Below are 24027 nucleotides of genomic sequence, written 5' to 3' on the forward strand. Positions count from 1 at the left end.
ACCGTTATAGAACAGGACTTCTGGTCTAAATTGCTCTTGTTAAATTGTTCTGCTTCCTCTGTGTGTGTGTGTGTGTGTGTGTGTGTGTGTGTGTGTGTGTGTGTGTGTGTGTGTGTGTGTGTGTGTGTGTGTGTGTGTGTGTGTGTGTGTGTGTGTGTGTGTGTTAATTGCTTTTCCTCTCACTAAAGAGACTGCAGTCATTAGTATTTATGACATTCGTTAGGGACTCGCAGGGCCCAGCCGCTCTATCCGTTTACTCCTTTGAGGCTGCAGCAGCCGATCAGAGCACAGCAGCGGAGCGATCCTGTTCCAGCTCGGTGCGTCTGCCTGTATCCTTCATATACTTCACATGCAGTGAAGTACAATTTTTACGATGTGCAAATAAAAAAATAGTTTTCTATAAAGTCACTTCTTTCTGCTTCTGCCAAAATCTACAGCGTGCGTTTTTACAGCTCAACAGTGGCTACAACTGTCACCTGAAGTGTGATGTTTTCAGGTTTCCCCGTCTCATTTATGTAAATATAACATTTAGGAACTCCACCGATAAAATAGACATCCGAGATATGTTAAAAACTGTTACCAAATCAGTTTTACACCCATCCCAAGTGTCACAATATGAAGGCAAAATCACACATGCTATGAGCAGCCCTCTGATTGGCTACATCATAGTTCGGATGGCAAAACTGCATGAATTTAGTATCTTAACAGAAATGAGCACTGGTGTTCTGCATTTTGAATCAGTTTTCTGATAATTCTCTGGGGAAAACTTTAAGAAGGCCATTGAGTAAACATTCGTAAGCGAACTTCTCACGTGGGATAGGTCAGAGCAAGTTGTACCGGTGTCCTTTAAACTGCGTTTTAATACCAGACTCATCTTCTAGCTGTTATTCATTTTATGTCAAAACAGCTTTCTAATAGGCATATTTTAACACTCTCACATGGCGCTGTGAAATGGAGAAATGACGCCTCTATGTAATGTTCTGTATTACAGTTTGGACAGATCGCACTGATGGATCAACTTTAGGTCCTGAACATGGTTTTCAAAGTCTTTGGAATTTGAACATGTAGAAGGGCCTGATCACAATTGATGTTGTTGCTCCGTTGCCTGTTCACACTGTAATGAAGATGACGTGTCCAATAGAGGTGAATTATCTCACCTTTATCTTATCTGCTTACCATCATGGTAATTTAAGGGTTTGTAATTTGTGAAATTTTCATAGGAAATCACTTCAGACAGTTGACTTCCATCCACGGCTTAGCCTTGAGATAAACACTCCCAAATTAGAAACTGAGGGGAAATGGAATAACTTAAGATGTTAATTGATTTAAATATTTGTAATTACAGGAGTGGAAATGTAAGTCAGTATCTAATATGTACACCTGTGTAGCCAATTTATTACAACACTGGTTTACCATAATCAATAGCGTTCACACTGCACTGCTTAAAAGCCTTTTGGAAAAAGAATTGGAAAACACCATACATATTCATACACATCCTATTCATGTCTTTTTCATTCAAACGCATATACTGGTTACCAGTGCACATCTACAGTACGTGTATTAATGTTACTGTACCATTAAAACAAACTAACAAAAACAAACCCCAAACGGATCCTGAGGCAGTCAGGTAGGATGGAGTCATTGATTCATTTATTTTTTTAATTGAATGATCTTTGTTGTGATCACTGTAACCTAACACAACACATTTTGGTCATTTCAAATTAACATACTTAATTATGCACAAAGGTCACATTGATTTTTACAGGTTAATTATACTTTTGTTTGGTAATAGTGCAATTATATGGTAAAAATTGGTGTCTGTATAAAAAAGGCTGAGCATGACCTTAAAATGAATGTAAGCAGTCACATTCTTTAACTTCCTAAGTCTAAGGTTTTTAAAATGTAGCACAAAAAAAAATATTGTTAATGAGTTACACAAAAGTCGTACATTTCTATTGTCAAAATGTACACAGTGGTTTCAAACAGTGTACTTGGAAACTAACTGATCCAGGGATGTGTCTATATGTAAGGTTTCCTTTCACATGTTAAGGATTTGAAACTGCAGCTATTACGACGTGTCACTTACAGGCTAAAAGGAGCTCACTGGGCTGATTTAGAGTATGCACTTGTAACTTTGCAAAAGTCTTTTCTGTGTTTGTTAACATACAAACCTAAGCCATATTTCAGAGTTTATTAACCCTCCTTAAAGAAACTCTGTAAAGTAGTACCTGCCTTGAGGAGACCTCAGGTCAGCTGGAAGCAACATTATACAACAGGATCAACGAGCTTCTGCCAGTGTGACAGGTTAACTGTGACAGGAAGCTGAACGGAGTAGTTTTCAGTGGATGCTGGAAATGGTACAGACAGTCCTAGAAAGAGCAGTTTGGGTCAAAAATTGTATGTAATTGTAGTCATGCTAGTGATGTGACTGTGTATCAGAATATTGATGATCTCTCACTTCAGTTCAGACTGAAATCTTTAATCGGTGACTCCATTGGCATTTTTAGTCATATCATAAAATACTGGCTACAGGTGTACACCTCAGTGGTTTCTGAGGTTTTTGACTATGCTAGCATGATTAACAGTTGCCTAGTGGTCTTTGCATCACATTGCACAGCAATATTAGCACTTTAGGAATATAACCAGAATTCAACCAGCTAGCAGCCAGTTGAATTGAGTCCCCTCAAGTTGTGCTCATTGACTGATGGCAACATGTTTATGAATTAGACAGTAATTTTTTCCAAACCTCCAACAATGTCTCTGAGAGTGTTTGCAATCAGCCCAAGTCAGGCTTTGCAGAAAGATTGCATCTGGTGATGCCTTGCAATGAAAGGTAGTTGTGAATGTGCAACAATCTCGAGCTCTGAGGTGTAAAGATATCCCAAACATTTTGCTATTAGCTTATTGGGAATCACCTCATTAGTGATTATCTCGAATAATATCTTGTAATGTTATGTTGACTCAACTAAAGATGGTAACAGGCTGCCAGTAACAAAGTGCCTGAGATACAGTTATTTGCAGGTAGGAACACTGGTTTGAGTGGTGAGTCAAGGATGCCACTGAGGTGAAAAAGTAACAACCTAAATACTTTAATCATCTAATTCCACAATATTCCACAATTAAGCAAACACCACATGATTACTTGCACACAATATATTGTAAATTTAATTCTTGCCTTTGAATTTGACCCCAAAAGAAGAAAACAGAATCCTGTGTTCCAAATCTGTAGTCACTAAATACAATATACCATACAAAACCTACAAAATGCAACAATTACAAACATTTTGTTCAACGCTGAACAATTGTACAGTATAAATTTATACAATACTGTTTTTTTTATTTTATTTGGCACTTGACCACAAGATGCTTTCTTTACGTTTTAACAGAAACGATCCACATGACAGCGTTTTTCTTAAAAAAAAAAAAATCATAAAAAAATAATAAATGTGACACATTATGACAGTATCATTGCAGTAGTTGTGATTCTGTTTGTTGCTCTGCATCTTTTTTCTCTTTACATAAAAAAACCAAACAGCAGTTATTATACTGAACATTCAAAGCTTTTTCTAATTGGAACATGTTGCAGTTACTGAAACGGCTCGGCTGGGGCCTGGAGGAGGGCGGGGTTACATTCAGGGGTGGAGAAGTTTGGTTTTTCTCTTTTCAGGTTTTCTTTGAAAGCAGAGTGAAGAATAGAGAGACAAAGGAGAGGAGCACGGATTGAAATTATGATATTTATCCTGCGTGTGAGACTGTGGGGCCGCTGCTCACGGTGTGTCACGTGGCGCCGTGTTGGAGACACGATTGGATGGTGATTTAATGATGGAGCTCTCAGCTCTGATAGCTTAGTGCTTGTTTACAGTTGCCTCACTGATGTTGTGCAGGGAAGTCAACCTAAAGAACTTCTTCTGTAAACCTACAGACGCGTCAGCTTTGTCGATCCACACTCGGTCAATAACACTGACGACACAGAAGCGAGCACAGGGCTGAATAGCGCTACCGTCTTGTTTGATATCCATAAACACACACTAAGAACACACACATGCGTGTAAGTCACATGCATATGTGCTATGTTAGTCTACCCCCCCGTACCCGACAACTGGTTCAACATGCTGCCTTTAAAAACATCAAAAGTGAAGAAAAAGCGGTTTTGTTCTTCACGCAATTAAAAGAAAAAAAGGTTTGCATGCTCGATATCTCGCCACAGCTTAAATAAACAAAGATTTAAAAAAAAAAATTATTATTAATATTTCACGACGTTTGTTCATTGAGCACTGAGCGCTCTGGACTACATGGGTTTGCTATACAAATGTAGAGATGCACTTTAAAATATCTACACGGTACTCAAATACTTGTTAAGACTACTTTTCTATTTCTGCCTTAAGCTAGCGCGCGGTGACGGCCTCGGCGTTGCCGCTGCGAAACACAGACAACGGAGCAGAGGGACGCTTTCTATCCTTCAGCGAGACCTCACAAAATGAAAACTACTGATCAGGGTGCTTATGCATAGTAGCGTAATATCACATGTTCTTGTTGGCCCAGCACAAAATATGAAACAAAGTCTATCAAGTCTGCAAAAAAAGAAAAAAAAATACACAAACACACGTACACACTCTCACAGTAGAAAAGAGGAAAGCGGTACTCGTTCCGAGTGAAGGACAAACTTCACAGGTCTTCTCTGCAGATAAAAATGATCTTGCCTACAGTACTAAACACCATCATCTCTCTCGTGGTCTTGTGCACACTCTGTCTATTATACATGTTAGAGTGATGGAGGCTCTGTGCGGCCCTGGCCGGAGCCTGGGGGGGTTACAGAGAGTCAAGCAAAGACACTGATACAGAGACTCCAGTTTATACTGCGTATGTACAACCTACTGTAAACCTTCTTTAAACTTGGAAATGCCTATAGGAGAACTGAGGAATGCAATTACAATCAGTGGGGTTTAATAACCTGATGGGACATCAGTCTTAGTTGGAGTTCGGAGGGTTTCGGATAAACGGCTTGACAGAGGGGTGTGGGAGGGCTGGGAAATTGGAGAGTGTAGCTCCTGTGGCCATCTCCTGTGTGAAAGTCCTCAGTGCACATTGAAAGGCCTGTCTTCTTCATCCTCATCATCCTGTCAATCTTCATCATCAGACTCTCCACAGTGGAGAGTTGTGGGCATTTAGCACCCCAAAGAAGCACTGTGGAGACACAAATGAAGATCAACAGTCACACACAGGTGCTGACATGTTCAAAATATGGAAGCGTTTTTGATCAACACTTCCGGGCTTCTTCCCACTTCTTCAACCATGTGTTGCAGGCTGGTGTTGTTACAGGTAATATAAAAGCAGTTGAGATGCAATCCCACGTTATCTCATATCTAAATTAAATCTCTAATCTTTTTCCCATTTTTCCCGGTTTGCTGACCGGAAACAAAATCCTACATACTTGAATATGCTATCACATTTTAGAGCAGATTACGCCAGGCTAGGTTGGTAAGATTGCAGTCAATATTCTGTTAACCCTGCGAGGTGTAAGTGATCAGATGTGCTAGCCCTAATCCCACCCTGCAGCTGCGGAGAGCAGCACCAGCCACTGGTGGCAAACAGTGCTTTGCAATATTAAACTAAAATAAATACCTGAAACCCCAAACTCTTTTGAGATTATCTACAATAAAACGCTGAATGTGTTTCAGAACATTTTTGCTTTTGTATGTATTACTTTACATAGTTGAAGCGTATCATTATCACATGAGAAAATGTCTAAAAAGCCCCTGTTACAAACGTGTCCACAGCAGAGACAACATCAGCATGTCTATTATTGTTTGCATGAAACTCCTTATAACTGCGCTGTTACAGTTTGATGTTTGCACTTTCAACACAAGCTGAAACAGAGACTCAGCGAGGCTGCGTCTTGCTGCTAGCTCATCTTAAATTGGTCATGTGACTTGGACGCGCCGTTTGATTCCAGAGGGTTACGTCGACTGAGAGCCTCTCGATCTGTTTATGACAGTGAATTAAAACAGAGCATTTAATTCTGTTTTAATTGAATTAAATATAATTACTACCAGATACATCTGCTAATTCATTTTCAGAACAGGCCGTACTCGCTCACGGTACATTTCGTGCTTCCTCGCGTTAACTTTCTCTCACTGGTCGTTTGTCGGTTCAGTTCTGTTTTGTACTGTGCTGAACTTGGACTGCTATTAACTGGCAACAACACAAGAGGCCAGAAGTTCAAAACAACAACAATAACAACAATAAGTGTGTTCTTCCACACGTGAACTCTTATTATGAAGGAGTAATGTGCGCCCTCACACATGCTTCACAACACGTTTCTAATGTTTTGCTGATAAGGCGAAGTGGAGGAGAGACATTTGATGAGAAAGAACTTAACAGAGGATTCTTCTTAAGGGGCTTGAATTTCGTATTATACTTTTTTCTTGCAAACACACCTACCTATTCTAGCATTTACTTGCAAATTCAAAAGCCTGACTACAAAAATATGGTAAATGGCCTGTATTTATATAGCGCTTTACTAGTCCCTAAGGACCCTAAAGCGCTTTACACAACCAGTCATCCACACATTCACACACTGGTGATGGTAAGCTACATTGTAGCCACAGCCACCCTGGGGCGCACTGACAGAGGCGAGGCTGCCGGACACTGGCGCCACCGGGCCCTCTGACCACCACCAGTAGGCAACGGGTGAAGAATATTTGCGTGCTCTGCATTTCTTGGGCGTCTTGTTATCCTTGGTGGCTGTGGGTGCCATAAATAGCTGCAGTCGTGTGCAATAGCTTGTTTTCTTAGTGTGAAGTGTTGTTTTTGCTTCTCGTTTGCAGTTTGAATATTTATCCCAGGTAGAACCCCCCCGTTACTTTTTCCTTCGGTAGTTAGATTTCCGTTCATGGTTCCAGATTGAGACTAACGTGTTTCCTTCTCTCTGCTTCACGAGAGTCAAATTCCTTTTATCCTTTGATGTTGTTTTAATCATCCATCCATCCATCCATCCATTCATCTTCATCCGCTTTATCCGGGGCCGGGTCGCGGGGGCAGCAGCCTAAGCAAAGAGGCCCAGACCTCCCTCTCCCCAGCCACCTCCTCCAGCTTATCCGGGGGAACACCAAGGCGTTCCCAGGCCAGCCGAGAGATATAATCTCTCCAGCGTGTCCTGGGTCTGCCCCGGGGCCTCCTCCCGGTGGGACATGCCTGGAACACCTCACCCAGGAGGCGCCCAGGGGGCATCCTTGTCAGATGCCCGAACCACCTCAGCTGGCTCCTTTCGATGTGGAGCAGCAGCTGCTCTACTCTGAGCCCCTCCCGGATGGCCGACCTTCTCACCCTATCTCTAAGGGAGAGGCCAACCACCCTTCGGAGGAAGCTCATTTCTGCCGCTTGTATCCGCGATCTCGTTCTTTCGGTCACTACCCACAGCTCGTGGCCATAGGTGAGGGTAGGGACGTAGATCGACCGGTAAATTGAGAGCTTCGCTTTTACACTCAGCTCCCTCTTCACCACGACGGACCGGTGCAGCCCCAATCCGTCTGTCGATCTCCGGCTCCCTTCTCCCATCACTCGCGAACAAGACCCCGAGATACTTGAACTCCTCCACTTGGGGCAGGAACTTGTTTTAATCAGTCTAATTAATTCAGTCTAATAACCTGAGGTGCAAACTGTGATCCAGTGATGAGAATAACGGCATGTCCACATCTATTCACAGCTAAAGATGGGAGGGGAAAAGGAGTCTGCGTATGGGTATCACCACAATCTCACAGGATGTAGACAGGATGCATTGTTTTTTTGCCCTTTGTTGGCACAACCAGTTTCAGTTCTGAGTCCAGAGCTTTGTTTATCAGTCTGCAGGATCTCTTTGGTCAATCCAACGCTCAGCTGGCACAAAAATGCCAGTTGTTTGACATTTATTTGAGCTAATGTATCACATTCATCTGTCAGTCACAGCCACAACTATTAAAATTTAAAGTTTTTTAAAGCAATGGATTTTTAAAATAGCATAGCATTTATATTTGCACACATTAACAGAATTATTTCCGAAAAAACAAAAATGATCACAACCAACATTATTAGTCCCCAGAATAAGTCAATCACTGGAACTCTGCACAGGAATGGACTGTGAGGTTGCAGACCAAGAAAAACTCCACTTCTGCAGAAGAGAACAACTTCAAGCCTGAGTCAAATATGTTAAGGACAACACGGAAGAAGATTATGCTTACTGGAAACATCCGCTTTGGAAAGATGAGATGAAACTAGAGCTCTTTGGTAACACTCTTGGGATGCTTCAGTGCATCTGGAACTGGGAATCCTTTCAATGTGGAAGGAATCATGAAGAAAGAAGCCTATGTGAAGATTTTCAGAGAAAACTTCAAGCAGTCACCAGCAAAACCGGCTCTGGGTCATCGCTTTGACGTTCAACACAACGACTGATGAAGAACTACCTCCGGAAGACCAATGTGAACATTAATGGCTTTCTTGCACAAAGCCCATACTGAAAATCTGTGGGGTGAACTGAAGACCATGAAATATGGAGGAGCTTGAGAGATTCTCCAAAGAAGAATGTGCTGGGATTGCTCAGGAGACGTGTGTGAGGCTTGCTGGAAACTTCAACAAATGACTGTAGGCTGTGAAACAGCAAAAAGAGTTTTGATATATTTTAATTCATATTATCCAGGTGATTGAGAATAAAGTCTGCAGTGTTTTTTCTGTGCAAAATACATTTGGAAGAATCTTCCAACATCTTAAAGCTTTTAGCATGAAAAATTCTGTCTGGTTATGCTCTACAGCAGCTCTGTGAGAAAGGACGGCTGGGGAAACCTACAGAAATCATCATCAGCTGTCAGCTGCAGGGAAGAGTGCAGAGGTGATGATGACACGACAATGATTCTCACAGTGCTATACACAAACACTGAGAACTGCCAGGCTTCTCTTTCTCCACTGATTTCAACACACCACAACCTCATCTTGTGACACTCTGCTGTCAGATTGCTGTTGTAACTCATCTGTTGACTCACAGATCTCCTCTTCACATTATCTGATTCTTGGCTCTCGAAGTTACAGCTGACACCGGGAAGGTTTGTCTTGTAGTGCCGCAGGTCCTGCTGAAAGCTCAGAACCATCAAGACAGAAAAGAAGAGAGAGGTGCTCACAGAAACATTGTAGCTATCCTACACACGGGGGCTTTAAAAAGAAGAAGCTTCTTCTGAGCATCAGCACCTGCTCCAAAATACCAGGCCACCTCCTACAAAGTCTCTCATGTCAGTCCATGAATTACATGCAGCCACAAAGTCACTGACACTGTGGATGACCCATCCCACATCCTACACTGCGCACGCAGCCTCGGAATAGATTCCCTCCAGCAGACGTCTTCTCTGCCTGCAAGGCAAAACCGCTCGTAGGAGAAGCGCGTTTGTTCCTGAGGTTGAACCTCAGCCCTCCACCGATCCGACCACACAGCAGCACCGTCAGCGCGAACAGCACGACTCTAAACTGAGCACCCTTTGTTGGATCGGTGTTTCTTTTTTACACTCTCAAGTTTAAATTTACATTTAACTTAACTTTAACTTCAAAGACAGAGACAGAAGTGAATTTTACTGCTTAAAGGAGCCTTACAGGTTGTGTCGATGCCTCAGATTTAGAACTGTCCAGCACTGCTGGGGTCACACTGCAACAGGCGCACGATGGAGGGGTCGCTCTTTGCTCCTTTGATGAACTCTTCCAGAGACAGTTTGCCTGAAAAAAATCAGAACAGAAATGATCTTTTTATCATTCATATTTACGTCCACAGCATAAAGCTGAAGAAGAAAGAAGCATATATACCAAAACAGTGTGAGATAAAGTGCAACACACTGGTGAAGAAAATCCTCAAACAGGAAATGTTCCTGCATTTGTCTGGCAAGTGTGACTGTGTTGGGACCATTAACATTTTAAGTGAGATTATAACAATTTCAGGGTTAATCTCTTATGCTTATTTGGTAGCATCTTTAGTTCAGAGGCTTTACAACATGAACGGTACATCCTAATATGTTCCACTTCTCACCAAAAGGTGGCAGTGTTGAGACAGGTCCTCTCTTCTCTGATCACTAACAGACAGACTACAGCTATCTCCCCACGAGTTGCTCTCCACTTGTGATTCTCATTACAAGAAGTAAAAGACTCTTCCATGCTTTAGTCATTGCGCTCTCTTGCTCTCGCATCATCTTGCTCCCATTTTTCTCCCTTTTCCTCTCCATCACTGCCCCACCCAGCACCATCATCCATCTTTCTCTTCCTCCTGCCTTATTTGTGCCTCTCCTGTGCTGAAGGATCACGACACAGAGCATTACTGATGCATCAGAGAGCTGCACAAGCATCCAAGTCTAACTGTGTGTGAATCTCAAGTGTGACGTATGTGAACGGTGCTGGCAGAGCAGAGCTTCTTTATCTCGTATTAAAGAAGACTTTGGTGACAGCTAATCAGGTGGTAGTTGGATGGAATCACTCAAACAACAAACTTTTCATCCAGAGTGATAAACATCCTAAAGCAATTATCAGTGAGAGAGATCAAAGATCAATACACAGGGAATAATAGTCTTTGTGCACTTTATAAACTAGGCTGTGTGAAGTGTGGATAATTTCATGCTTTTATGCTGAAAGTTAAAACTACTGGAAGTAAATGCTACATCAGAGTACTTCTTACCGTCTCTGTTGGTGTCCATCTGCCTGAAGATCTTCTCTGTCCTCTTCTCAGGTGTCGACTCATCCTCGGGCATCTTCATCACGGACGACACCATCTTATATATCGCCTACAGAGAGACACACACAGTAAGGTCAGATGAGCCGGGTACTAATTTATGCCTTCAGCTGTAGAATCTCACACACATTTGAAAATGATTGCAGCTGACAGGCGTGATTCTGGCCGGCATTTTTCTATTGGTTGACACGACTTTTCATTGTCGCAGCAGATCTGCTGAAACCTCTTGTCTGCTTCTGCCTGCGTGTATCTTGCGTTATGTGATTGGAGATGTTTAGTGTCTTTTTAAAAACATTTACTGAATGCTTTATTGCTTATTTTCACTGCTGATTAAACAATGAACAGCTGAGTGTGAGGTCTGTTTTGCAGGCTGTAGATAATGTATGGCAAAAGGAGGGATTCCTGACGCAGTCTATGTGCTGAAGATTTTGACCTGTTCAGTTTTGTAAGAGATCGTCTATTCTATTTTTGTAACTAGGAGACTTTCTGGGTCATTATAAAAACTCTACTACAAAACTACAGTTTGAATAGCTCACTCCCTGCTTTTTTAAAGGTTACCACATTTGCAACTACATAATCTTACTTTTGGACACCACTAGAGTAGCTTTGCATAATTCGCAGTTCATAATAATGCTTATTTAAACTAAACATTGTGATCGGCTGTCCCTCGCACATATACCCCCTGGTTTGTCCATCCATTCGTCCTTTCACTTAACTACTTATCCAGTTGAGGGTTGCGGGGGGGGGGGGGGCAATCACGCAGTGATTATATAACAGAATATACAAACACACGTTAACTTTATCATACTGCAGGTAATCAAATTGGAGTTTTTATTGCTTTCCTTTCGAAAGCTGAAGTCTTAGTTAATGCTAGCAGTACTTTTCTTTTCAGCCTTCAAAATCCCTGCTGCTTTTACTCGGCTTGTTATACTCGACATCCACTCAGACCAAAAGCAACAAGGCCTTCCACTTTGTCCTGCTGTAGCGTGCCTTGACAGAGTTAACAGAAATCACCGTTTGGAAATCACTCTCGAGCAGAGAGCGTAAAACCCCAGAGAGTCCCCTGTGATATTTGCTTTATTGATATTAGGGACATTTATGGTGACAAACACGCCGGTTATTGAGCATATTTCCACAGTATGTCCACCTGTTCAGAAGTGATTCCAATATGCCAGCTTGTTGCACTGCGTCGCCGCGCTGTGACTGCGTATTTGCGCTTTAGGTAGCGAGGCTTGGAGACCAACACGCAGTCTATTTATCAGTGTTGTGTCTCCTTTGCTTTCTGTTGCATTGCAGGCTGTTTGGCAGTAAACAGTGAAATCACAGCCCACTCTGTCTCTAATAAGGAGGCGGTTTTGAGGGGAATGGGAGCTGACATGTGAACAGATGAGGGATGATTGTGATTACAGTGCAGCCAGAGCTTTATATAGGTGCTGGTTATGCTGCCTATTACCAAAGCGGCAGGGCAGCTCGGGAGTTCAGGGACAAGAAGCAGCCAGAGTGACTTCACTTTGGAGATGGGTCTGTTATTAATTGGCATCCTTCGAGGTGCTGTGAGTAAAGTGAGCTGGTGTTGCATGTTAGGGATTTAGCTGCTCATCTAATCCAGCGAAGCAACACGCTGTACAATAAGCTCACATTTCTAAATCCCCAAATTACAAGCAGCCAGTAAGAAGTGAAGCGACGTGTGAAGCTAAGGACGCTGAGCCCAAGAGAGTCGGAGGATTTTTCTTCAGAACTTTCTAAAAGGATGATTCTGTGAATACGATACTTGGAAATTCCACCTTTTGGTTTTTCCAGTAAACTATTGTTTGCTTCAGCTTCATCAGGGAACAAACTATACTGGTCTGTGCACTCAATTTGGTTGCCCCAACAACCTTTGTAATAATTGGATTCGTTTGGTGTGTTTCATGTTTTGAACAGGCTCTATATAAGAAGCCAACACCAGAGGACAATCTTCTACTTCTTATTTTAAAGGCTTAATCACTGCTAACCAACTAACCTCGGCCCTTCCTGTCTCACTTACGACTTCACTGAAGATGACATCATTCAACAGCCGAGGCATCTTTTTCTTTGGAGCTCTGTTGCAAGTAGGAGGAAAATACCGCAGAACAAGGACTACCAACGAGAGCTTTAGCTTCACTGGGCCTTGGATTTCAGCAGTTATAAATTCATTTTTTTCCCCGGCTGAGAACCATGGCCTCGACTAATAGTCGAATATAGAAAAAACCAGAAGGGGCGTGTTTGGAGGTGTTGTCTCCTGAAATTCAGATAATTTATCTCCAATTACAATGAAATTACCACAGAAATGAGAGATTGTTCATTATTCTTAAGCTTCCTTTTAAATGTGCTCATACGTTATTTCATTAGACTGACATTTCAAATTAGGAAGTGTGTCATCAGTGACAGTTGTTCATTGGAAAAGTGAGTATTTTTTCCTACATAGTCACACTTTTTGTTACTGCAAATTTTCTAGAAATACTGTGATAAATTTAGAGGCTATATCGCTACCTGTCATGTTACTGAATAACACCGGCTTTACCCGAGTTAGCCTCCTAAATCAAAAGTAAAGCCAGTTCCTCAGCCTTTGTCTTTCTTCCCCTGCATCCAAAGACAACAATCTTTGTCTTAATAAGTCAGGTCTTTCTGTGGTCTTTCTCTTCACATATGACACCCTGCCAAATGCTGTATCCTCCCTACAGTAATTGCCTGTCTCCATATCAACTCTCACTTCCCACTCTTACTTTGGATTCTTGTTATATCTCCTGGACTTAGCCTGGGCATTTTTTTCTCCTCCGCCAGTAAATTTCTTATAATTTATCTGTAGCACCTGTGTAGGTTTCTTTTTTTTTAAATTGTAGAGTCAAGCTTCAGCCATCTAAGTAGTACCCATTGTGCAGCCTGAATGTCACAGGGAGAGAGAAGGCTCTTTCATGTGCCTTGAGCAAGCACACAATAATGTCTCCAGTGAAGCCAGAAACAAAGGCACAGGTGTGTGAGGGCAAATACAGAGAAAAAGACCTAGCCACTTGTAAGAGTGAAGGAGAAGAAAAGCAGGATTGCATAGGGCTCTTGGTTTTTACCTTCCCTCCGTATAATACAGGAAATGATGTGAAAAAGGCACCATTGACAGAGGAAGAAATGCAAAGAGTGAGGGAGGGCTTCAGCTTGGTCAGACTTATTTGTGGAGCCGGCTGAGCACCGTTTGAGTTGGTCAGCAGTAGCTACACAAACACAACACAGAGTCTCTCGTATCACCCTCACACCATAGCTGAATATGTTTCCCACGGCGACTTTATCCGCCCGAGCAGCCGTCTATTCATCTACTCTGCTATTCTGTTCAGTCCCTAAATTACTAGTATGAATGCTCTCTGCCATCTTCTTTTTTGCCAGTGGAGACAATGGACGTCCCTCTGTGCTCGTCTGCTCTGCTGAAGGCACCTGGTTTCAGATGAAAGGTAGACAGAGGGTAGATATCAACTATTGATGAGACAGAGTTCAGATTTTGTCATTATCTGAAAAGGATGATCCGGGCTGGCGGTGATCCATCCAATTCAATTACTCTCACAGCAAAGATAATTATGATCATCACCAACATTTACACACTCTCTGCAGGAGAGAGCATTAGCTAGCTGGGAAAAGCTGGAGCTCCCAGGCACAATGGCGAACGGAGGCGAGAGTGCATGGGAAATATGAAGACCACAGTGGGGGAACAGACAGGGTCCTTAGAGTGAAGCACTGGCAAGTGATATTAAGATAAGATATTCTCACATGAATATAGAGGAGAATATGAATGATCACAAAAGAAGACAGAAGAGCTCGTGTGATTATTGTACTTGAGTGAACAAGGCTCTGTTTGGATGACGTTCAGCATGTTTAACATACGTCCAGCTAGTTTTGACCATTACTACGCCACCATTTGTACATGTGAGGTTGAAGACACTGTCTTATCTTTAGAGGTATTTGGTAAAGCACATTTAAAACGTGATAATGGTGCTAGATTCAGCCATTGGACCAACAAGGTGATTGCAATTCATTCTGAGCTAGACAATAATGTATATAATAAACCAAGCAATACATGGGAGCTGGTGCTGGTGGTGCTACTTGGAAATATCAGGGAACCAGAAAGGTCTACAGGCACTTGGATGCAGGGCTACTACTGTTAATCGTTCACCATTATCACCAGGACACAGATACACAGGAGAAAATGAATGCATTTACCTTTATGAGTCACCTGTCGGATCTGCCGTCTGATTCTACTGGAAGCAGCGTGTGACTGTGATCACACTAATCTGAAGGCTTTAGTCAGATTCAAGGATTCTTTTTTAACTTTAGCAATTCCTTTTAAAGGTCTGTCTGAAACCTTTTCTCTAAAATAACGTTTTCAAAATCAGAGGCAGAGCCTGGAGCTTCCAGACCCCTCTTCTGTGGAACCAGCTCCCAGTCTACCTTTAAGCTTAGGCTTAAAACTTTCCTCTTTGATGAAAGTTATAGTTAAGGCTTAAGGTTTCCCTGAATCCTCCCATAGTTAAGATGAAATAGGCCTAGCCTGCTGGGGGCTTACGCTTATGCCGAGTGTTTCTTTGTCCCTCACCTCACCTATGTGTTCATACATGTAATTTTCAGCAGTTATTAAACTCTGGCTTACTCTCTTATGATTTGCCTTTTATCTAATATCTCTCCTCTTTTTCCTCAGCTGGTCACAGGCCATGGCTGCCCCTCCCTGAGCCTGACTGAGGTTTCTTCCTGTTAAATGGGAGTTCTTCCTTCCCACTCTCACCAAGTGCTTGTTCACTGTCTTATTGTTGGGGTTTTTTTCTAATAATGTGCGGTTTTATCTTACAATATAAAACACTTTTGGGCGACTGTTGTTATGAATTGGCGTGATTTAAATAAAGCTGAATTAAACTAAGCCTTTTCTCTGCAGAGGCAAGGGGCCCTAAACCAGACCACAAGCCAAAGACGAAAATAGATGAACATAGCGTGCACGTCTGCACGTGACACTAAAAAGTTAAGATGGCACAGAGTTCTTCATAATCATGCACTTCTTAAAGCGTTACCATTTGCAACATACTTGCACTCACACGTGCTCCTTCAAAATTCATTCATATTCACATCAGCTGAATAGACGCGAGCATCTGAGTCACTGCTTTCTGTTCTTTTGTCCTTGTGAACAGTGACACCTTTTACTGGAAAATGGGCAGAGGGTTTATGGCGTCAGTGTGTAGAAAGAAGTGCCAGTGTGAAGTCTGACTAATAGTGGTCTTAAAGTAATGGGACTAATTTAGCCTTGAATCAATGATAGGTGAAGCAACACAGCCTGGCTAGCTCAGGTTTAAGGCATTGTCATGTAAACGGTGGTTCAGATTGTGCTGAGAGAAAGTAAAGCCACCATGCATTGGTGAAAAGAAAATCAATTATATTCACAGCACTTATTATTATAGATGCCAGAATGAACATTTTTAGGGCAACAAAGAGTTAATCCACAGCACGCTGGATGGGATGACTCATAGAGACCACCCCAAACACAAATATCATCAAGCTGCCTTGTGCCTTAAACTATTCAGACCATGTTAGCACGTATCAGTTTTTATTTCATTACAATTATCCACCAATATATCACTGCTTAATTCCTTTTAGTCACCTCCTCCTCAGCCATATAGAGCCATAGTAACACACACAGATGTATAGTCACAAATGCGCACACACTGCATTCCTTTTGGGTTAATCTGTAAAAAATAATTGCTTCTTCTCATTGCTTCCTGTTCTTCCTCCATCCCGCCTTCCCCTCATTATCAGGATACACAACATAAATGGCCTGTTTTGAAAATGGCTCACACACTGAAGATCTGATGAGAGTAATTTGAGTGAAACTGCAGTGGGAGAGACTGGCCGGCATGTAATTGTGAAGGAAGTCAAATATAAACTGTGTTTGTGCGTGTGTACATGAAATAGTCTGTTTACACGAAAGGCTTTTGCAGGAAATGCCACCCACGCTCGGCTTTTATCCTGCTTTTCTGTCTTAAAGGTGAGCTGTACCTGGCTACACGGATCAGAAAGCAGCTGTTGAATTTTTCACAGAAAAACAAAATGTGGCTTATTTCAAAATGATCAGAGTTTGTATTGCATTTCATCTGTTTCTTTTATTTCCTTTTCTTTCTTTGAAAGTCTGCATAGTGTGCTGCGCTTTTTAGTCTGCCTTCATTATCTTAATAAATAACAACAGGTGAGCAAGCAGTGTGATTTAATACAGACATGCCTCCTCATCTGCCCAGCGCTGTAGCTTATTCTGGTGAAACATGCACTCAAACATGACAGGGCAAGAAATAATAGAACCTGCAAGCCAAAAGGATACTGAAAGCGATGTAGCCAGTGTGGATTAGGCTGAGCCCGAGTTCCATTTGTTCCTGTAAAAGGTGTGGAGCAGAGGGAAAATCTGCTCTTCTCCTATCATGACAGGGCTACAAGCCATATATAAGATGGAGCTGAGCTAATTAATCTCTGACTGTTTCCAAAACTGCTTTTACTTGGCAGCACAATGAATGTTTCCAATCAATCCAAGTGTACCTTTTAAGTACACTGACATTTTAATGCTGGCAATAAATAAGGGCCTGAATGACGTAGCTCTCAAAAATCATGTCAATGTGGAGTCACATCCAGCACCATGAAGAGTGCTGGAGGCCACAGTGATGTTAGATGTTCTCCTTGGTAGGAAATTTTCTGTATTTTAGACACTTTTCCACAATCTACACAGAAGACTCACCTGCACAATCTCCAGCATCTCAGCTTTACTGATGTACCCATTCCCGTCCAGGTCGTACATACTGAAGGCCCATTTCAGCTTCTGCTCCAGCTTGCCGCGCGACGTCACACTCAGCGCGATGATAAACTCCCGAAAGTCTATTGTCCCATCCCCGTTAGCGTCGAACGTGCGGAAGACGTGTTCGGCGAACTTTGAAGCGTCTCCGTAGGGGAAGAAGTTACCGTAGATCTTCTTGAACTCCTCCATGGAGAGGTTCCCGCTGGGGCAGTCCCTGAGGAAGCCCTTGTACCACTCCTGGATCTCGTGCTCGGTGAAGTCGGTGCTCTCCAGCAGGTCCTGCATCACCTCAGGGCGGAGCTTGCTGTTCTGCTTCCCCATGTCGTCGGTCCTGTCAATCACTCAGCTCACAGCTGGGAACACAGAGAAGACAACGAGCTTGATTTTGAGATGTGACAAAAGTAATAATGTATTTTCTAGTGCTTTTAGCGTTAACCGCTGCAACCATCTTTGTATTTTCCCATAACTCCATGAGTCATGTTACACATCCACGAAGAACAAATGTCTATTAGTGTGAGACATTCAATGAAAAAAAGTTTTGCAAGGGCGACTGTTGCATACATTTTTCCACTGAAGAGTTGCTCAGTTTAGACCTGTGCTGTGTTATCAACTAGTAAAATCAAATGTGTCTGTTTTTCTTTATAAAGCACAAGTTCATATTTGGACTATCAGCTACACAGATGAGCTAGCTGCTGTCTCCTTTAGTAGCTTCGCCTGATATGAAGCAAAAATGTAAGCAAGCCCCTCAGACGTTACGTTGATCACTCCTTTTTTAAAACTAATGGAACTTTCCATGGAAAGTAAAAATAGCTCTGTGGACCCTGAGTGCACACAGCACCAAAAGTACATGGATTTAATTACTCTATAAAATCTCCGCAAACACACTTAACTGGCTTAGATGCGCTGGAAGGAAAAGGCAGTACAGTCAAATGATTTGGAGACTGATCTGCTTAACAAACATCATTCAGATTCATAACCTCTCGAGAAAGACAATTTCTCTATTGTCTTCCTGGAACTTGTGATATCAGTGTTTGCGGTCCAGGGCCCGTATCCCTAAAGATTCTGAGAATCCTCTCAGAGAGCTCCTAACTTAACCTAAAAATTCCTTGCCAGGAGTTTTAGCTTAGAAGTGATTCCAGAACATTTTCAGTGAACTCTGAACAAGGAATGGATGGAAAATCCTATCTCAGTGAGGAGGTGTGGTTGACCCCGTTGCTAGGTATGAGTCATCATTTCAAAAGCCGTGATTGGTTGATCCTACAAGTTTGATGGAAATGAGCTTTTGGTGATAATGAGCAAAGGATGTACCCTCAAATCAATAAACATAATTATACACTCTAATCTTATGCTGACTGTAATTGTAAATAATATTTCACATTCAAGAAAATATCTGGAAAATGAATAGTAAGCTGTAGGGGTTATAGCCATTAGAATCTAAAATATGTGAAAACTTAAACTCATTACACCCTGTTCAAATAATGATTCGTGTCTTATTTGCTCATATTAATATCCTAGCTGACATATTTTGTACTTTCACTCCCATATGGACCCTGTTGAAAACAAGATGGCCTATCTCAAGAGGCTGTCCTTAATGAAGTAGAAATCACAACGTTACAAGTCCAGTGTGGTCTTAACGAGGGTAACACGGCTCAGCTTTTAGCAATGTCTGTGATTGCAGACCCAAGTCATCACTGCTGCATTGTTGCATTTTCCCGGTTGCCAAATACCTCGGGGTTGTGATTACTTTCGTCTCCGGTGTAATAGCGTTGTGGCGTCGAGTTGGTGAAGTAATTGCATCTCTAAGGAGATCCACCACAAACATGATTCCTGCACGATCCAATCTGTAGCATCTCAATAATTCCCTGTCATCCAGTGTTTGCAGGACATCTCTCCTGCCTCTTCTGTTGGCCATTTTGTGCAGCTGCTTAGGGGAACTCCTAAGCCACTAAAAGTCCTCTTCCCTGCTCTTAGCAGATCTCGCCTTAGGAGCCCTTTTAAGCGCTAGGAATCTTGAGGAATAGCTTTTATATTAACTGGGATTGTCGTGTCACTTTTAGGGGAAATTCTAAGAAAACGTCATGACTCTGAGAATTTTCTTAGAATTTGGCCGCTAGGAGCCACTTTTTGCACAAAGATTCTTTAGGGATACGGGCCCAGATCTTTATAAAGAGGTTAAAGCTTTACGATCCCCATCTGCAGGCTCTGAGCTGAAATGTTCATGTAAAATGAGAATGTTTACTTAAAGTAGCGACAATGATGATTCATTAACTGGGCCTTTATTTGAGCTAGAGCAAATGGACCATTGTATTACTTTTAAGACAGTAAAAGCGACGGCGCTCATAAAAGCTGCTCATTAGATTTCGTGTTGAGCAATTGGTGACTGCTGGCTAAGAAGATCATGAAACTTCTCAGGGAGATGATGTTTATTTGTGTATTTACTTTATTCTTTTATGTGTCTTTAAATCACCCAGTATTTCACTGTTTCCTAGTTAGGCTATATAAAATGAAAATGCTTAACAGCTGGGTCATTCAAATACCCAAGCACACTGTTTCTTCTTAAAATGTCCACTCCCAAGCACAATCGTGTTATATAATGCCACTTTTGTTTTGTCTGCACTGCAGTCAATTATGATATTATTTCTTGATGACGCGTTATTTATTTTCTTTCTTACTGCACTGGAGACTCAGTAAGGCATGGAAATACTAACAAATACAGCTTTTAAGTGGTCTTATCTGCCCTTTTGGTGACACAAACAGGAAGTGCTTGCTCCTAATCTCAGAGAGATTGCGCTCTCATTACACTAACTATAGTGTCAGTGTGTATGTGAGTGTACAATATATGCACAGGCATATTTTTCAGTATGAATGCAATCAAAGTATATTTAGAAGTACCAAGCTATGGTGACTGCATATGCTTTGGAATTCATGTGTTGAGGCTGTGTACATTTGTGTACAGTATATATTCAGCTCTGTGCGATGTGCTGTTAGGCCTGCCTTGGCCTGCACTCTGAAAAGGAAATTAGTCACTTATGTCTTCAAAACCACCATGAATAAAAGCATGTTTTAGGAAACCATAGGAAATGAAAGCCTCTTTTTTTACGTCACGACGAACAGCTCGTTCACAGTACTGAATACTGCAATCTCAGAGAGAAATGAGAAGCAAAAAAAGAAGGTGACTTCTTTGCAGTCCCACCCACCAGCAAGTTCAGGTCATATCAAGGTATGACTAAGGCCGTCACCAAGGAAAAATATCCCCAGTGTAAGCAAGGCTATTTGAGAAGTGATAAGTTAAGTGAGTGCTGAATTATCTGAGCTGCAGCCGTGCTCTAAATCATGGTACAATAACCAGGCAGGCGCTATAGAACAGCTACCACTTCTCTTCAGTAAACATGGCGATGAAAAGTGCCCTGATGCTTGGGGTGCTATGGTCATAATCAACTGCTTGAGTACCATGTGACTGATGACACTTATACAATCGCCTTTGTTTACTTTTTATTAAACGACTTCTGCTAACACGTAGGGCACAACAAAGAACTGCAGTGGACTGAAAATGTGGGCCGGGGAGATGTTAGCACATACAGCATGCGCGCTATAATCCCAAAGTATGAATTCTGACAAAAGTTAAACAGGACTAAATGGTCAAAAACTTTACAGCGGTGTCAAAGAGTATGCAGGGCTTGAACTTCTCTCCTTTTTGTTTGTCACACAGCTGTTTCTCTAGCTTTTCTGTGAGCAACCAAACGCAGCGGTACGAAGGCCTACGGCAAGAGAATGTCCCCATATCTAAACAATTATCACGTCTTGCCTCATGATATTACAGCTGGCTTTTTCTCTCCGAGTGGCCAATATAAACACTGTATTTCCAACATGGTCAGACACCACAAATTCATTTTCTTTTTCTTTCCAACTGCTCTAAAAAACAGCAGCTATGCAAGCAGCACTAAAGGTGGTCCTAAGCCCAGCTGCACTTTGAGCTACATTCTTAAGATGCGAGGCCGACATCTTAAGATGTCTACGGAATAAAGATGCAACAGCAAGATGTCCATTATAATTTCAGGCCTCAGTGAGACTGGATGCATTCAGACTTATATCATGTTCAATGTTGCAAACAAGATCAGAAGTTTTACAATTAATATTTAAGGGAACATGAATCCAGCAGCAGGTAATGGAAATAACATTGGTATTTATCCAGTATATATACTGGGAATTGTGCGTGTCTTTAGAGAATTTCACTGCAACCTATCACATATGGTAGATATTACACTGTGAAGGTGTAACATCTACCATAGAGAGATGCTGCTAATGTAACCAAATGTGGCTGCAAAGCTTGTACAGAATATGAAACATTAAGCTATTTGTTTCTACACCAAGTCTTTAGTTACAATTTTGACACTATTCGGAAATAAAAATGAAGCAGTGCTTACTTTCAGGTGGTTTCTTCAGTGTGCAATGGTGCACTCTCTTTTATTAGATGATTCATAGAAAGAAATACATTCAAGGCCTTTAAAATTAAATGAAAGGAAATGACGGACACATGTGATTTTTCATTTTTCTTCTTTGAAGCAGGTGAAGCTGAACAAAGGTTTTGGTTGAATAACTTTCAAAAGCTCTGACTTAGTGCCAATTACCACACTGACCGAATGTCAGCAACGGACCCTCGGAGCGGTTACACCAGAGTCTGTCGCCAAGCACTTCACCTAATGAAATCCACAGCCGTGACCCTGTCTGCTGCTCTAACACCAGCCTGCGTACACACACAGACACATGCACACTTACAAATCTGTAATTAGTGACCCACTGTGCCCTGTCACCTGCTATTTCCAGCGCGTACATATACGCTCACACAGCCCACTCACCCCACACACCGCTGCAGCCATGAAACCACTCTGCCAGTCCCGATGACATGCTTAGCCAACCGAGGATGCTCCTGGCAACCCACTTGATGATGACATGGATTTTCAGCTGAAGCCTGTATGTGTTTTTTTCTGGACCACTGGAAGTTCTACGTTTTGTGGTGGTTTCATCTTCGTGTGGTCTTTTTTTTAATGACCAAAAAGTTCCTCAAGGAGAGAAAAAACAAAACTGGCTACTTCTATAATGGATAGCGATTCTTGCGAGTAACATTATCATTAATAAATTCGTGTTATTGAAAAGTGATTTTCGCTATCCTTGGTAAAAATACACAAAGGGGACTGTAAAACTCTGATCTAAAGGCCTGGCAATCCTTAGGACAACAAATCAGATAGATGTCTATGTATATGTACTGCAATGTGCACAAAGGATTGACAGCAGCTGACATTAAAACGAGTAGGCACTGCTGAGTGACAGGACACGTGTCAGAGCGTCTCAAGGCTGCTGCATCCTTCAGTGTGCTCTTCAGAACGTCAGACAGTGGAAAAGCTGGTTTCTTGCATTTCAGGCTGGGGGTGCTAAGTCCTCATAATATGTCCTCCAAAAAAGCCTACACTCTTGTGTTAGATAGGCTAATAGATGGTCCCATTTGAGTTTTGGGCTTCTTCTAAGCTTTACTGTAAGCTGTAGTTCCAAGCATGCCTAGGAACCCACTGTCATGAGCAGATTATCTACTGTGTGGAAGATGGATAGTGGTCCTGGATAGTGGATCCAGGCCAACGTTAGTGATTTTTGCTGGATTTTAAGACGTTTAAACTCTAGCAGTGACCTGTAGTAGTCGAAATTTTTCAGGTTTTCATCCTAGATGTCTTTTTATGATAATCAGTTGCAGGTTAAGCAAACAGGGTAAGGATCTTATCTTGGTTTCTAATTACTACACATGGAAAACCTTGAAGGTAATGTAGTGACATCCAATTTCAGCCTCAATGTAAACACAGGGATTAAGTGGTTCCAAGGCACAATGGGGGCTTGGCTTAATCACTGACACTGGGTAAGAGGTAGGCTGTGTGTTGGACATGGCGTCGGTCCAGATACTAACACTCAGACCTTCACGATCACATCCTCACCTCCGCTGCTAGGATCACCAATTAATCTAACATGCATGTCTTTGGATTGTTTGAGGAAACTGGTGCGCTTGGAGAGAAGCCACGCAGGCACAAAAAGTTCAAGTGAGAGCATCAAAGACACTTTTACTGTTGAATATGACTTCAGAAATTGACTTCTACTTCATCAGTTGATTTATTTTAGTTGTTGTAGGGAGAGGGAGACAGCAGCTGCAGCATTCTTTAAACACCAAATGAACTATCATTCAAAATGAGCACAGTCATTCAGATTGAAGTAAAGTCTATGCACATCTGGTTGACTACGGCTTGGATTCACATTCACAATTTACAGTCCTTTCAGCTTTGCTGAAGAGACTTTCTGATCACTTCCCCGGTGGACAAAATCATTTCTTTGTAAAACAAAGGTTGCAATCAAACTGTATGAACATGTTTATGAGACAAGTGAAAGAAGAGAATACATATTCAGTAAATATTTGTAGTATCGATATGAATCTTATAGAGTC

At 41.9% G+C, this 24027-nt stretch overlaps 1 protein-coding gene and 1 long non-coding RNA gene across 6 annotated transcripts in view; one reads left to right on the top strand and one right to left on the bottom strand.

Annotated features, from left to right (window-relative positions):
• Positions 1-71: 71 nt before the first annotated feature.
• Positions 72-24027, bottom strand: part of LOC309718161 (neurocalcin-delta A) — a 69210-nt gene continuing 45254 nt past the window's right edge. For all 5 annotated transcript variants that reach the window (XM_082553194.1, XM_082553191.1, XM_082553192.1 and 2 more), the window contains 4 exons: positions 17493-17902; positions 10676-10781; positions 9610-9729; positions 72-5184 (listed from right to left, as the gene is read on the bottom strand). In XM_082553194.1, coding sequence (XP_082409320.1) covers positions 9632-9729; positions 10676-10781; positions 17493-17870 — 582 coding nt within the window. In that variant the 5' untranslated portion in view covers positions 17871-17902 and the 3' untranslated portion in view covers positions 72-5184; positions 9610-9631. The remainder of the gene's footprint in view (positions 5185-9609; positions 9730-10675; positions 10782-17492; positions 17903-24027) is intronic.
• Positions 10800-17064, top strand: LOC309718163. The gene is made up of 2 exons (XR_014279893.1): positions 10800-13153; positions 15426-17064. It is a non-coding gene; the product is annotated as an uncharacterized lncRNA (long non-coding RNA).

The sequence above is a fragment of the Aulonocara stuartgranti genome (genome assembly GCF_965226115.1).
Source record: "Aulonocara stuartgranti genome assembly, chromosome: 11".
NCBI classification, from domain to species: Eukaryota; Metazoa; Chordata; class Actinopteri; order Cichliformes; family Cichlidae; genus Aulonocara; species Aulonocara stuartgranti.